General features: G+C 34.6%; 1 protein-coding gene across 1 annotated transcript in view; it reads left to right on the top strand.

Annotated features, from left to right (window-relative positions):
* The first annotated feature begins 200 nt into the window (after window positions 1-200).
* The window catches only part of LOC108729345 (protein turtle), a 243,709-nt gene continuing 227,585 nt past the window's right edge, over window positions 201-16,324 (top strand). Inside the window, exon 1 of the mRNA XM_018458406.1 lies at window positions 201-376. Within this exon, the coding sequence (XP_018313908.1) occupies window positions 259-376 (118 nt within the window). The 5' untranslated portion in view covers window positions 201-258. The remainder of the gene's footprint in view (window positions 377-16,324) is intronic.

Genomic DNA, 16,324 nt, shown 5'->3' with positions numbered 1-16,324 from the left:
AGCCTAACAAACCAAATTAATTTATAGAATTACAAAATTTATAATCTATTTGTAGTCTACATATGAATATTATTAAGCATCAAGATTTGCTTCGACCGAAAATAGAATTTATGTAGTTTTATAAATATATTTTGTTTCACTTTTCTTTTACTAACAATAATTTATTATTTGTTGACAGGTTATTGTCTGAGAATCGAATGAGACGCGTACTACGTTAGGATGGTACGAGGGTGAAATCGCTAAGAGACGTTCGTCAGTATGCTGCGGATATTGATAGTGGTGACGTGCATCGAGATATCAACGCTCGCCAATGCACAGTCGAAAGGAACTACTTCTTTCGATAACGATGCGAACAGCGACGAACCTGAGCATCCAAGTGAGTACATAAATATTCCTCAAGGTACACACACAAGAAAAAAGGATTTTTATCGTCTTTCTCGTAACGAATATAAATTATATGCAAAAATGTCTTGATACAATAACGAAGTTACTTGCTGTTTTGCTGTTTGACTTGTTCACACATTGGCGTTATGCAAACTAATTATTTAGGGTACACGTACTTAGTAGTTTGACCGAGTTTTGAACTACCTATGTGAGTGACGGTTAACTAGATATTGACAAATATGAGTCCGGCTTAGTTACTAGACTAAAACCCGGTTTAACTACGTGTAAATAGTGCCTGTCAAAGAAAAGCCATTTGATTCTCTAGTGAAAGCGATAATTCTATAAAAAAAACGAGCTGATTACGGAAAAATTCAAACATGCATAAAAGGATGATCTTGCTGAAGATATCTAAAAATTTAACTAGATACTGATAGATAAATCGGAAAATAATTTTGTTGGATTATTAAATAATTATGTAGGTCGTAGGACAATAAATAAGATAACAAATTCAGTGTTTAAAGTAAAAGAAAAGTAAAAAATGTTTAATGAGAATCAAGCGCGGTAATTAGTGCGCAAATATTTAAATTATAAACCTTTAATAATTAATCATATTCTTTGCTAAAGAATATTATAATCAGATTCCAAAATACAATGATCAAAAACTGTATGAATTTCAACTTATTTTAAAGTCATTTTCAGTGGAATAAAATTAAGTGAACAAGTAAAGCGGACAAAGCAAGGTTGGTAACGCATTTTACTCATGTGGAAGTATGCAGAAGCTACAGGACAGCATCTCATTGTCCAAAGACAAAGATTAAATTTTCCTTGTCCATCACAGTTGGTTAGTTGGAAGGATCAAGAGAGCAATTAAGTATGTAGGACGTTTAAGCGTAATGAGGAATACTGCAAAAAGTTTTAATACTCTCTAGTAACCAGCTTGACGTCCTACATAATTATTTTGATAGTTAACAAAATTTTGTCGGATCTAACTAAATTTTTACGTTAATAAAACTTTTCCGTGTGTCGAGTTCGTTGGAGAACACGAATGTGTTTTTCTTTCCGGTACGAACGTTTGCATCTTTCCGCATTGCATTTTTCCATACATACATATGTGCATGTAGAACGAATCGCCGAGTACAATTCGGTAAAATGGCCACAAGAACGCATTTCAGTGCAGGGACACTTCCTTTCACCAATTTATGATGCGGAAACCGGCCGAGGCGATGGCGGAGCATCGGGAGGGTAAACCACTCGTGGAAATTGCCGCGCGTGAGCATGAAACTTTTTTTAAATTTATTTGTGTACCGCCTGCCGGCGAAACGAATATCAAGATTAACGTTTAAAGCCGGTGAAAGGAGTGAGGCATAAAGAAACGAGGGCGGAAGAACCGATTCGCGCTAACTTCGACGGTGAAGTTCTTCGAAACATATCGAGATCGCAATTACCTGTCGCCCGCCCACAACTGAGAATCGACGGCGAAAGTTGCGAAGATCGCACAGCGACTCTATATAGTTGCTTTAAATTTCCATACTTCACTTTCGCGAAGTTCTCTCGAGAAGTTTGATGATCGCGTCGACAAGAGTGACACTTCTTCTATCCCGAGAGAGTAATTTTCCGTCTCTCGTTTTATACGCCGCGGGGTTCTCTAGGACGCAGTCAATTCGCTTTGAGTCGTATGAATATATTTTTTTTATCGATGCTATCGGACGATCTTTTATATCCTGCTTCGTTATCCGCTTTGGCTTTTGTATTTCCTATTTTAAATCTTTGAACGTACTTTTGCCCAGATAAAAAGGACGTGATATATTTTTTATTTTGGCTGTCTTTGTTATTACAAATATTTATTTAAAAATCTCTTCCGTCGTTTACACACAAAATAAATATTCAATTGAGTAAACTTTTTTAACTTGAAAGATCCTTATTAGTCTTTCATTGAAGTTCATAAAATAATTAGTTAGGATGAAAGCAATACTAACGAATTATGAGGACTCGTATGTCGACTGGCCGTTGGAAGTTTATATTGGCGAAAGCTCGGCTTACTTTATAAGTTCGGTGCACGAGGCCAAACTAATTAGATATGTATGAATAGCCGAGCGTTGGTCGGGGACATATAATTAATGCGGCCCGCTGGCTAAGTGAGAAATTAATTTTAGCTCTCGTACTTGTCCCTCCGTTCCTCTATTATTACACACTAAACTCTGACCAGTCTGACCATGCATGCGAGCTTTCGTCTTTCGACGCAATAGAAGATTTCCCGACGCAAATACAGCCCCGCACGTTCATCGTGCAACAACATATAACACCCACGATGCTCTCTTTTTGAGAAGAAAATCTCCTTTATGCATGATAAAACTATCAACTCTTTGGGACAAATTCATCGCCACACGTGACCGTCGACACGAATGTCACAGAGCAAAGTTTCATACAGTCTGTTGTCAGAATTTAATTTCATCACGTGATTCCGTCGCGTACACTATGCGAAATTAAAATTGGCATAATCCTTTTATTTACCATTTAAACAATTTAATCCTGAAAAGTAATTTGTAAAGTTATGACGAGAGCTTATTTTCAATCTAAACGTATTAATTATCAAATTAGAGTGTAAGAAAAATAAAAATTTATTTTCTGCATGATATGCATAATTTTTAGATAATTTCAGTTTTGCATTGGAGTGTTAATTTGAAAGCGGTAGTTATACATATTTTGCTTGTGAGATAAATATCGCTAAATCTAAATTAGATCTTGTAATATGTTCTCTTATTTATTTTCATCGTTATCTGACAGATACAATCTGCAAATGTATATGGCGAATTACGTACATATATCTTTGGGAAACTGTTCGCTTTGTCATAAGCATTGTACTTTCTGATTACACAACGTTATGTAGTAATGATGAGCAAGCGGATTCATATTCTAGTTTCCTGCACGCTTTGCATGTCTTCTCTCTCGAGGATATCATCAAACAGAACATCAAATTTCAATATGCAACAAAGTTATATTTGAGAGATAAATTGCATTTATATGCGTATAATAAATTTTTATCTTAAATGATTAAAATTGCTGATAAGTCTGTACTTGAGAAATAAAAGAAAGAAACTTACTTTTTACAAAAGAGAGAAAACCTACGAAAATCCAAAGTGTGTTATAAATAAATTTTATAAGTAAATCTTATTTTGAAAATAAATTATATTTAGATAAATAAGTAAATTAGACACTAAATAAAAACGGTACATAAATTCTGAAAATTTTTTTATAAAGTTTTGTCTTCTTGATTACAATTATATAATAATTATGTAATTATCACATATCATTGATTTCGATTTTATTTTCTTATTTTGATCTTGTTGTCTCAAGTACATAAAAATGTTCTTCGATAAAAACTAGAATAGAACTAAAGAAATAAAACTATGGATACATTGTAATTTAAACTTGTGGTAGGTCGGCAAAGAGAGGATTTCGACCGGAATCGGTTTATTTTATCGGTTAACTACAGGGGTTAACGATAATCTCGTTCCGCAGCCGAGCCCACAGGAGTTATCCTCGTCAATAAGGGGCAAGTTTCGAGCGAAGCAACTTCTACGGGCTACCTCAGTCTCGAAGTTAACGGTAATCTCATTGACGAGTTTGCGACACACATAGTCAGAATCCGTCCGACGAGTTCTGCAATTTTTGAGGTTAAAACCGCAACGTGCAAGAGTGCTAGGCCCTCTGCTCGTTAAGGAAGTTCGTAGATAGCAACTCATCATGAACGGAAGTACGTTGCTCTCTTCAGGATTTGCTATAATCTCGGAACCGTCGATCCTTCAGTTCCTTTGGGAAATACATACTTATACTGAAATTTTGAATGTATATCTTTTTAGCTTAAAGTTTTTACGTAATTATAAATACCAATTAATATATCTCAAGAAATTTAGAATTCGGAAGTAGTGCAAATATGTAGATTAGCACAACACGCAGTGATTTTTAAGTTAAAATCTTGTTTAAACAAAGTTTATTCAAAATAACATAATAAAGAGTTGTTTATTTTGCTTTCGAGTTGAATTTATTTTTATGTCTTAAAACTTTATCTGTTTGTTTTTTCGTTTTTTAAATGCGAAACTGTGGAAACGAGAGTTTGGCTCGAGAAGCCAGTGAATTTTATAACGGAGCAACACAGAAGCTCGAAATCTCATTTTCATACTTTGACTCTCAGGTGCGAAACTTATTCGATTAAAAGCTTGAGGCTCGAAGTTGCAAAAATGCATCGCGGTGTTCGGCTCGCAAATCGAGGTCGTTGTGGTCAACAGGCCCCTCTCGCCCGTTAACGAGTTCGCTAAAGTCCCGTCTTGGGTAGCCTCAACAACGAGTTGGGGATTCCGCTTAACTCGTTGCTTTGGTAAACTCGAGGACACTTTGTTAAGCTTAATCTCCTTTCACGGTTATTGGGTTCCGCTCTTTACTAACAAAAGGACGTGAGGCTGTCAGAAGAGGACTTAAATCTTTCGGGATATACTGAATATGCTGACAGCCATATTGTACAGAACCACGCGGAAAATTCATTCCGGATTTTATTAACTTCGCATACTTTTATGGAAATTGAAATAACCATCGCAATATTTTCTTTGTATACTATTGTAATAATTGAAAGATTCTTAGCAGAAAGAAGATGGCGTTTCTTGCAGAGAATATAAAAGCGCCTTCACGCTTATTACTGGACGAGTGAATTTTCATGCAGATTCATTTAAATAAATCTTTCAGAGGTATAAAAGGTTACTGCGGTGCTGCTTCGTTTTCTGTATAGTTAACCATTTATATTCCATTCAAGATTGAATGACTGATTGAATCTTGAGAGAATATACGATTAGAAGAATGGATTTTTAATTATCTTTTCTAACGGAAAGCATCCCTTCGGGAAAAGAGATTTTAAATACTTTTTACGTCGTACTTAAGGCGCATCCTGGGAATATGGCATGCATAGCCATTATATTGCCACGGTCTGACAGCCGGTAGCACGGTCTTAACGATTATCATCGTTTTAATAAAATTTTACTTCATCAGCATCTCATAAAAAGCGGTTAAGAAAGAAGTTTCTGCTATGAACGGTGACACAAAAGAGCTAACTTGATAAAGGACGCCTTTGTGAGGCCAAACAGATGACGTAGGTGGTTAACATTGTACTTTATCCAGAATTAAAAATTCACGTTTTTAAACGGTTGAAATACATTAGTAAATAATTTTTTAAAATTCATATTAATGAGAATATATGAAAATTATATATAAATCATGTAATTTCTCTGGTTTAAAAATTGATTATTCTATATTTTTTTAATATTAATGCAGTAATCGCTTTATTTGTATTATGTATACGCGTATTCACTATGCAATTCGCCGTGCTTCTTTTATGCGTTCGATATGGAGTCTGAGTAGAGAACAATTTAAATTATCCAATAACAACGTACTGTTTTTGTGAAATCACGTATGTAGATAATGTATTATATTGGCATTTCCACGATCGATATTCAACAACACGACATCTTAAACAATAGCGTATAAAATGTATCATATTTATATATATATATTTAAATTATACGCGAAATTATTATATTTCGGTCATTAATTCCAATATTTTTTTTCCCAAAAAAGTCATTATCACTGTTTTTTCAGATATTGGATTTCAGATATTAGCGACGTAGAACATAATAATATAAAATATTGAATATGTGGAATATAACAATATAATAGAACATATTATACATATAATGCTATATAATGTTTATTTAGAATAATTATTATATAATTCCATTAAATAATGTTTAATATGGAATTAATTAAATAATGTATTATGTAATTCTACATATATAGACATGTTATACAATTATATTTAGAAAATAATTTTTTTTCTATTTTGCGTTATGGTCATTCGAAATAACGACGTATAAATATAACATATGGAAATGTCAGAAAGTATTCGATATTCTTGCAAGCTTTCCTGTTTAAAATGCATGTCCGAAAAAACGTCCACTGGTAAAAGCAAATACGTAAAAATCTCCAAAAATGTTACGATTCTCTGTCAAAAAATACAACGTCAGGAATCCGTAATAGAAATATCAATAGAATCGAAAAGTAGAAATAACAATAGAAATATCTCGCGTATTGTGCGTCTTTACCCTATGATAAATATTCTATTTAGAGACTCTATAATACGATATTTCGATGTTTTTCGAATTGCAAGTCTCCGCGACTTGTCGAGCACACTTAATGTCGGGCACGAAAATCTCACGGATTCAAACGCGCAGATAGAAGAACAATAAAAGAGTGCATCTACGTGCCGTAATTTAGGTCGAGGTGACAAGTCCCGCGATAAATGCATGGCCCTTTAAGTGGTCGCCTCGTGGCGGCGTGAGAAGGATCCTCGTGGGGAGCCTGGTAGTGAAATACGGCGAAAAAATTGTCCCCACGAGGATACCGCGAATGAACGGGCTCGATTCAGATAAAAATTTCCGACGTTTGTCACGCTTCCCTAATTAAAGACGCCGGAATTAATGACGGCAATTTTCCGATGAAACCTCTCTGGGCCGATCGATCTGTTTAACCATTCGAATTTCTTTCCCGCGTTCTCTGTGTCGTTCCGGAAGTTCCGGCTTACCAGGAACACAGATAGCATTGGTTGTCGTCGTCATCGTCGTCGTCGTCGTTGTTGTTTCGTTTGCCCACCCACATTGCAACTTTGTCAGTAGTTGCAATTGCACGAGCACCATCATCCTAACCACGCTCGTGCGTGAGTAAGATAAACGTCCCATGTACCTATGTCCGGACACTTACACAAAATTTATTATTATTAATTTCAAATGCTTTTTTTATTACAGTATTATAATTTAATTGCATTTAAAGATTACAATTAAATTATAATATTACGTTTTAAAAAGCATATTTGAGACTAATATTAACTTAAATAAATAAAATGTTATGTAAACATAAGTTATGTCCGGACATAAGTACATGTCCAGTCACTAGGATTGGACAGTACCTATGTCCGGACAGTTACACAAAACTTTATTTATTTATATTAATATTAATCTCAAATGCTTTTTTTACCTTAAAGATCAATTTGAATTAGTTGTCTTTTGTCATTAAACATCTTTTATATTATTTTCCGTCAGCATATTAATTTTCCAATTGTGATCGGACACTGGGTCTCAGTCGGCTTGTCCGGTACATTGACGCATTCTATTATTTATTTAAATATTTTAATTAATAATTGTTATAAGTAGGTTTAAATAATTTTTCCTTGTGCTTAAGGGAGTCTTGAGTTGAATACAAATATTTATATTAAAAACCTTTTTGATATTATAAATTGTATTATTTATGAGAACTTAACGCTTAACATTCGGCTACTGGAACATTTACTTTAAACTTTTTGCTTTCATATAGAGAGTAATCGAATGAGAAAGAAGCTGAGGAAAAAAAAACGCGATCGATTAAATTAGTTAGCATAATGGGGCAAACAATGTGGATATTCAACGATGTGCTTTTTAATGATGTTACGAATTCATTACAATATGTTATTATTGGTAGGAACAAATAACTATTGTGTACTAATAACATATTAATGATATTTTGGTTTTACTTTGTGCTTCTCCATCGTGAGCAAATACAACAACTGATAACACTCAGAATTTTTATTGATTATTTGATAAATGTAATTGTATAAAAAACAATATTAATATTTGTTTCTGATAATATTTAAATGTTTGCCATGATAATAAAATTACGTGAGTGCAGTGAATATTATAATCACAAGATTATGTAAAGTTTGCCGGCATATTAATTAAATTAAAATCCCATTTTAATAATGCAAAATTGTATAACTGTAAAATGCATAAATCTTGAAAGAATCCTTATCATCTTTTAATATATCTCGATAACCAAATATTAAGATTAAAGCAAACTTCATTTAAAAGTTAATAAAAGAGTATAGTTTGTTACTTATTTTAGTTGCTTTAAAATTTGATTTTTACAATTAAAATTTAATTTTATTTACTCTTAATTTTGTCTCAGAAACTTTGCTTTCATAGTTTTTTTAAAAATCCCCTTTTGAGTAGATGAAAGCATGGCATTCCGACCATTCGCCGCGGTAATGTTTTCAAGTGGATATGCAGTAGATATGAGAATCGTGTACGAGATAAAAAACAAAATAATTGAAATAGATTCCATTAATCGAGATTTTTTGCGAAAGCTCGTGAAAGATAAAATTTCCCAATAGCAGTCATCGAGTTTACAACTTCATCATCAGCGATTCCGCTCGTTCAGTACATTTGCGTAGGAGATTAAAGTTTTCTACTTCAATGGCAGATCGGATGGAATTGCCACGTAAAAAGGCACATGGCCCTGTACATTTACAGTCCAGCTAAGCAAAAAGGCCGCTCCAATTTAATCCGGACGGTTACGGCCAATTTAACATTAATACTCAAGGGTTTCACCGTGAAAAAAGTTATGCCGATGTGGGGGTCCTACAGCTCCAGCAATAAATTAAACTTCTCGTTCTGCCATCGGCATACAGTTTGTTAACTTTCGCATTCTCTTGCGACGCTCGAACTATTTCTTATAACGCGCGGGATACATATTTGTCTGTAGATACCTAGGCGAGTCGACAAGTAAGAAGACATTTGTCATTTTTCACATTATAGTTCACATTATAGTTCAGTAACACCATTCGTACCATATGGATCATAAATTTTATATATTTTATACGGTGAAGACGTAAAATAGGAAATATTTCTCGGAGTAAAAAATTGTGTGGATAAAGCGCTTTGGAAAAGGAGATAATCAAATAAAGAAGAATGAGCTGATATAAATTTTTTATTATACCTTTATATTTTATTATGGTTTTATGTCTGTTAAGCAGAAATCTATTAAGCCTATTAATCAAATTTACAGAAAAAAATTTCTTTGTTCTTTTATTTCCTTTTTTAACTTTCGACTATTTTCTCGTGGATAAGTTAACTGTAACGTTTTAATTTAATCCGCATGTTAAAACTTCTCTGGTCACGACGGTTGGACGAGTTACAACTTTAAATTCGACGTGAAAATATTGCAGTCCTTAAAACTGGTTCGCCACGAAAGACCGCATTAATGGTCAAATTTGTTGACCACGATAATTTATTTAAATTCTTACGAGATGTAAATCCGCTGGCAAACCCGCGCGTACGCATGCGTTAAAATATGATGCAGTCGAGTGTGTTCGTTCTAAACGACGTTACGCGTGTTCCCGCATGATATTATCAGCCTTAACCATCGCCGTGGTGGCATCTAATGAGATTCGCCGTGTCGCAAGGCACACACTTGCAGCTAGTTTCCATCATAAATGGCCTTCGCATCGCGCACACCGAGTGCGGCGTGTCTTACACTTGTGGTTGGGCGCCCGGTTGTTCGCTACGACGATCAGGCGCCTCTAACGAGTGTTTAAACTAAGCTTGTTAACCAGCCACGGATGAGCAAAGGACCGCGTTGCAGTGACACGACCTATCGGATTTAAATTTAGATCTTCTGATCTCCGACCTAAAAACCGCGACGCTTTTGGTTTCACCATTCTCCCGCGTCCGCACCTTCGTTAAGGAAGCGAGACTTTAAATTATGCTCGTTAACGACATCGGAAAACGGAGCACGTGAATGGAACAAAGCTCCTCTTAGATATCCGTAAAACATTCCCTGCGTCATCTAATTTTATTTCACTCAAATATATCTGTTTATCACATTGTATGAATGTAATTTAATTCATATCTATATTATTTAATAGTATATTTAATATCTTGTATACATAATATACAGGATGGGGATAAACCTAAGTACAACTGAACGAAGGGTGATTCTTTATGCAAAAATAAATCGAAAGTGCAGAATAAACTTTTTTTGTCTGAGGCTCTGTTTTCGAGAAAATCAAGTTTAGGAATTGCAGAATATGCACTTAATGAACATACGGTTTATGGCAAGATATTGTAAATATTATTGTATCATGTTTACGTTACGTCCACACGACTTCATGGCAGGATCAAAGAAGATGAAAACAAATAAATTAAACAACTGAAAACAAACAGTTAATTTTTTTATTTTATTAAGAGAGAAAAATTGCTCAAATAAAGTCTCGAACAAAAAAGTTTATTATACACTTTCTACTTATTTTTGTATATAAATATTATCCTCCTCCTTTCGTCCAGTGTACTACAGATTTGTCTTTATCTTGTATAAAGATAAAACTTTAGGAAAATTAGGAAAATATTATAATGGCTATAAAAAAATAAATATTGTACAATATGAAAAATTGTTGAAAGTGCTCGTTAAATATTTTAAATTAACGTAAATCTTGGTAAAAGTAAAAGCTGATATTGCAAGAGAAAATAACTTTGAATGATGTGCTAACTACTTCAACAGTATTGTCATTATACTCTACAAGGTTTGTACATTATTTTACGTAATATTACAAGGATTATAATGAGTACCTTGTTAAAGTTTCTATTGTTACAGAAGAAAAGCGTTTGTCTCGGCGTAGATTACTGTTGTGAAGTTGACCTCTTGGTACACACACTCGTCCAGAAATAAGCGATTCATTTATAGCGAAGAACTTCGGAAAACAGGAGACTCATTTAACAAATTTTGCTCTACCATGATTGAGTTTCGTAGAGTTCGTAGCATGTTATGTCAGCAATCTAATGTAACTCGACTATTAGCTGAATGCCAGGCGCAGCTGGTGAACTCGGGAATCGCTTCCAGTGTCGGGCAAATATTCAGAGCTCAAATACGAACGTGATGGACTTAGCGTGACGGGAATTAATTATTATACATATGTTGCGTCACAATTATGTCGTTTGCATGCATTTTGAATCGTAAAATATAACGAGGAATTTTTTAATGAAAAATAAAACTCTAACATTTCTGAAAAAATATTCAAGTAATAAAAAGCATTCCAGTTTGAAAACGAGAAAGAATCAGTGCTAAGGGAAATAGTCAGTAAAATTTGTGCATTGCGAGAAATGCTCTTTTTATGCCTTTGTGCTTAAGAAGTCGTCATCGTTCTCGAATCTGCACGGCGCGATCAATTCTTTCTCTGCTTTGTGCATGATATTCTCTTTACAATTCCATCCTTCTTTGACTCGTGGACAGTGATACCGCCGCCGGGGTCGGTGGCCAGCGGTGGAGCTTTAGCGCTTCCAGTAGTTCCGGTCGAACCGACAACTCGCGCTGCGGTTTATGAATTACGAGACGTGATCCATGCAAAGCGACAGACCGGAAACAGAGAATAAAGATAGATAGATAAACAGATAGAGACAGAGAGAGAGAGGGGGGGGCGGGAGAGAACTAGAGAAAGAGGACGAGAGGATGAGAGAAAGAGAGTAGTCTGATAGGTGCAAGCGCGATGACGTACTTGTCATCGTCAAAGAGTCTCGGACTAACTCGTAATTAATCGAGTTTCGCCCGCGGACGCGTGCAGCGGACTATTCCCGCGAGCCGTTTTCTATCGCCGTACTCATGCCCTGTGTTTTACAAACCGAATACTGTCGCCAACCAGCTTTTAATTGATACATCCTGTTCGTTAGCCGTGCCGCCGGCCATGGCTCTCTTTGCTTCTCTTTCTCGCTTTCATTGTTGTCTCAAATGCTCCAAGTCCCGTGAAGATCCCGTGTGTGCACACACATGTGTGAAGTACAACTCGGTCGACCACCCGTGCCACAATGATTCCTTTTGTTTAAATTTAGTCAATAGATCTTCACTGAAAGGTACAACAATCAGATAAATGTATTAAGATCTCATAATTTTCATATTTTATTTTTATGACATCTACAAAAATATATTATTAATCTTTAAATTTATGTTAGTTGATCAATATTAGTTTATTATTTATTATATATAAAAAAGATTTTCTTTTCTACTTGTTTTCTTGAATCTTTACACGGAGAAAATATCTGGTTGGATCAATTAGAATTCTGATTGAAAATGGACGAATCAAAATTTTTTGGTTAAATCTACTAGAATTCTAGTTATGATAACCGGAATTCCAATTGATATATCCATTTTCACAACCAAAAATTTTTCTTAGTGTATATAAGCAATACAATATTGATGTACAATCTCTTGATAAAAGAGGCATTGCATTAAGAAATTTGATACGAAAGAAGACAATTTTCAATAAAATTCAACGTATACAGTTACTCCGTTTCTCCTTTTCTCAATAACCGTATTTAATATTTACGATCCTAACTATACTTTAATCGCGCGAAAGTCTCCTTCGCATTATTCTAAGTGTAAAGAACAGGAATTTAAGTAATTAAGCGCCGAGTTAAATCTTCCTCGAGAGGAAATCGGATTTAAATTACTCGCACGGACGCATTCGAATTACTCGCGCCAAATATTTCCCGATAATTACCTTTTCGTAAGACGCCCGCTACCGTCCAACACGAATATCGTGGATGATAAAGAAAATTTCCAGTGGAACTCGGACCGCAGTTCTTCGTAATTCGTCTCAAAGGTGATCGGCACGCCTTCACCTCTTTCGAGAGAAACTTAGCTTGCACGTATATCTCCAGGCGGGGCGCAGTAGTATAAGTCCACCAATGGATCGCCCCGAGGCGTCCGAAGTTTTAATTAATCGGAGGTACGGGCCTCGAGGTATTTTTATTAATTTTCCCTCAGTTCTCTCTCCCTCTCCTGCCTCTTTTTTCTTTCTACAGTATCAGCGCCGTTCCGGACAACCTGGTCGAGTCAGCTCCAACCCTCTTTGGAGACTCGTAGAGGGATAATTGTGCCGAAGTTTTAACGGTGTACGCGCAAGTCCGGGCAAGATTACGATTATCTAGAGTAAACTTTCCACGTATCTCGAGATACGCGCGACGCAATCCACGAGCGAACGCGCTGCCACCGCGTCGCGGGAATGAAAAAGGACGACCATTGCGATAATTCCGTAAATTATAGGGGTTGCGTACATTACGGGAGAGTACTTAACTGATTTTTCTCGCCATATTATCGCGTTTTGTTCCTGCGATAGAGTGGGATAGATGTAGGTAAAACGATTCGACGCAAAACTCGCGTTTCGAGTTATAACATGGAGATCATTAATTACAGGAAAATGATCTTGATGAACTCTCGATGTCGATATGTTTTGTATAAATTGGAAACCCGTATTACAATTTGTGATAATTATGTAGCGCATGATTATAATGCCGACGATAATTCGGATTGGCTCTGAATATTAATGCGTGCATATTCGAGTTATAAACCGTGGAGTGAGATGAATGACGTGCACGATAAGGGAACGACGTGTTCTGACCATTGCTACAATCTTCGACTGAGTAGTTGGTAAATTGCAGTAGCGAGTATCACGTTATTAGATTCATGAGTGGCAACCATTAAGATAACCGAGGCTCGTAATATTGCAATGGCGATTAATAACGATGATAGATTTGTCGTGTTGAGATTAGAATCTATGACTACCCGAGCTGTAGCATGATGTTCCGTGCGATGCCATTCAACTATTTATGTGTAGCAACTGTCCTATTTTCTACTCTGTAGACAGTGTATACAAACGACAGTGTAGAAAAGTTTTTGTAATAACAATTGTTTTAGCATGACTCATCCTTTTAATAAAAAGAGCTTCTATATAGAGTATATGTATAGAATTCTTTTCGTTTATAAATTTTTATAACGAAAACTCATATAATGAGTTTCTCTTTAAAAATTGTGAGATATTTGAAACTATTTTGTATAAAGTATTTTTATAAGAATATGTATAATAATAAAAAAAAATAAAACTACAAAATGATTTAGATTAAACTTTGGAGTTACAGAAAATGATGAAATATTAGGGTCATATAGGATAAGACTTTTAAACGTAAGACTTTTAAAATCTGTCAACTATAAAAATTAATAAAATTAATATAAACTAAAAAAAAGTTCTATCGAATCAATAAGATTTTAAAGTTCGATTTATTTTTCATTTTTTTAATTCTATATAATAAAGAATAAGATACGAAAAGTGTAAATAAAGTAACGGAAGCAAAAAGACACTAATATTCGTACAAATAGTAAACACCAGTATTAATTAGAATTATGTAGAGTCTAAAAGCAGTTTTGAAATGAATGTGACATAACTTTGTCATACATCAATCCGCATCACGGGTATCTCGTATCGCGGGTATCGATCCGATAAATACGGAGAGTGTAATGCAGCGGTATATGCATTGCGTGCAAATGAAACTTGCACGATGTCCTGGGATTTCCAACCTAATGCATGCAGAGATTGTTGAGAAAAGATCATATCAGATATTCGGAAGGCATCGACATTTTAGAATTTATTTTACATTATTATTACAGAAATATTAATATCTCAGAATCAATAAAGTGGGTAACGAAATATGCTTATATTCGTAACAAGCTAGATGTTATCATTGAGATTAATTATTTACAAGATAGCTCTCAAGCGAATACTTACTTTATTGTCAAATAATAAATTTTAAAATCGTTAAATAATAATTTTAATATCGCAATTAGGTATCATTAAAAAAATTACAAAACTACGGGGATAAAATATTATACAATATATGTGATGTTTAAAATCATACCTAATGGATGGAAGCGTAATAATGCTTACCTGCAGGCAATATTCGGAATTCATTATCGTTATATAGCATCTGCTATGATTAATCGAATTAATATTTACGTATAAACTCGACGAAAAATATGATATTGCGACGTAATTTTGAAAACTCGAGCGAGATTGTACTTGTAATTCCCGTTGACTGACTTGACATTTACGGAGATCGTCAGTTGGAAATTCTGAGCGTATCGAGAGAAATCCCAAAACACACCATACGTCCGACATATAACGCATTTCCTGCAATAATGGCTCTCGAATAATTTAACCGCTTTAATAATGCGTCCATTAATATCGTTACTTTTATTATATTATCGCGCTCTGATTCAAGCCCGCACTCTCGTGCGCGATATGCACCACCCCTGGAACGATATGCCGTCCGTTTTTGAAAAATTCATGGATCCGACTAATTGCGCGTTGGGCGAGTTTATTCCTCCTATTTCGCCGCGTTTCGCATAATAATTTGTCGTGACGCAGTCCCAAGCGAGCACAGCACTCGATGCAATTAGCTGGACTGCTAATTACAACTGTTTCTTTGTTGTGTCGCTTCGTTTTTTGGCCAAACTCATTTTCCGACCACATTGCGCCAGCTAGACGATAGTAGAAAAATATGGATAAAACGTGAGGTCGTTATTCCATCTATTTAGTTATCCTATAGCTTTTCTTATATTCTCTCTCTTTCTCTTTCTCATTAACTCATTTTATTATAACAAAATATTTATGGTATCTATTGATATCATTCCCTTGCTTCAAAAGTGATATAATTCAAAAAATTAAGTTTCCCAGAAAATAAGAATAACAATTTTTCTAATTGACAGAAATTTATTGACTAATCAAATAATATCGCAAAAGGAATATATTCTTAACTTGATCAATATCATTTTTGTTATTTTCATTTTACAGTCTTTAAAAAAAAAAAACACTTTTTGAGTTGTAATGATTTTGACAATTTTTTTAAAACCATCCTTTTTAAGTTGTAGATTTTGACAAGTTTTTATGAAGTTAAATTAGTTCGCTTTTGATGATTAACAGAGTAATGTTTACTTAATTCATTAATGGTGATAATTTGAAAATCATGTTTTACTTGTTTCATTTGAAGTAAGGGAGCGATATGATATATTGTATTATAATTACATGTATTTTTGAATATTAAAACAAAATTATAATTCTAAGGAGTATTCATCTATTAATACGAACATGAAAATGATCTCGCCATCAGTTTCTTAATAAAATTCTATCCCTTAAGAATGCAAGCTATAATTTGAAAACCACAATGATGCGGTATACTGTGGTACGTGCCAATAAACCGCTAGTAGGATA

This window comes from Mycetomoellerius zeteki, unplaced genomic scaffold (assembly GCF_001594055.1).
Source record: "Mycetomoellerius zeteki isolate Tzet28-1 unplaced genomic scaffold, Tzet1.0 scaffold73, whole genome shotgun sequence".
Classification (NCBI taxonomy): Eukaryota; Metazoa; Arthropoda; class Insecta; order Hymenoptera; family Formicidae; genus Mycetomoellerius; species Mycetomoellerius zeteki.
The sequence above is the reverse complement of the archived record's forward strand: the minus strand, read 5'-3'. Positions and strand labels throughout refer to the sequence as shown.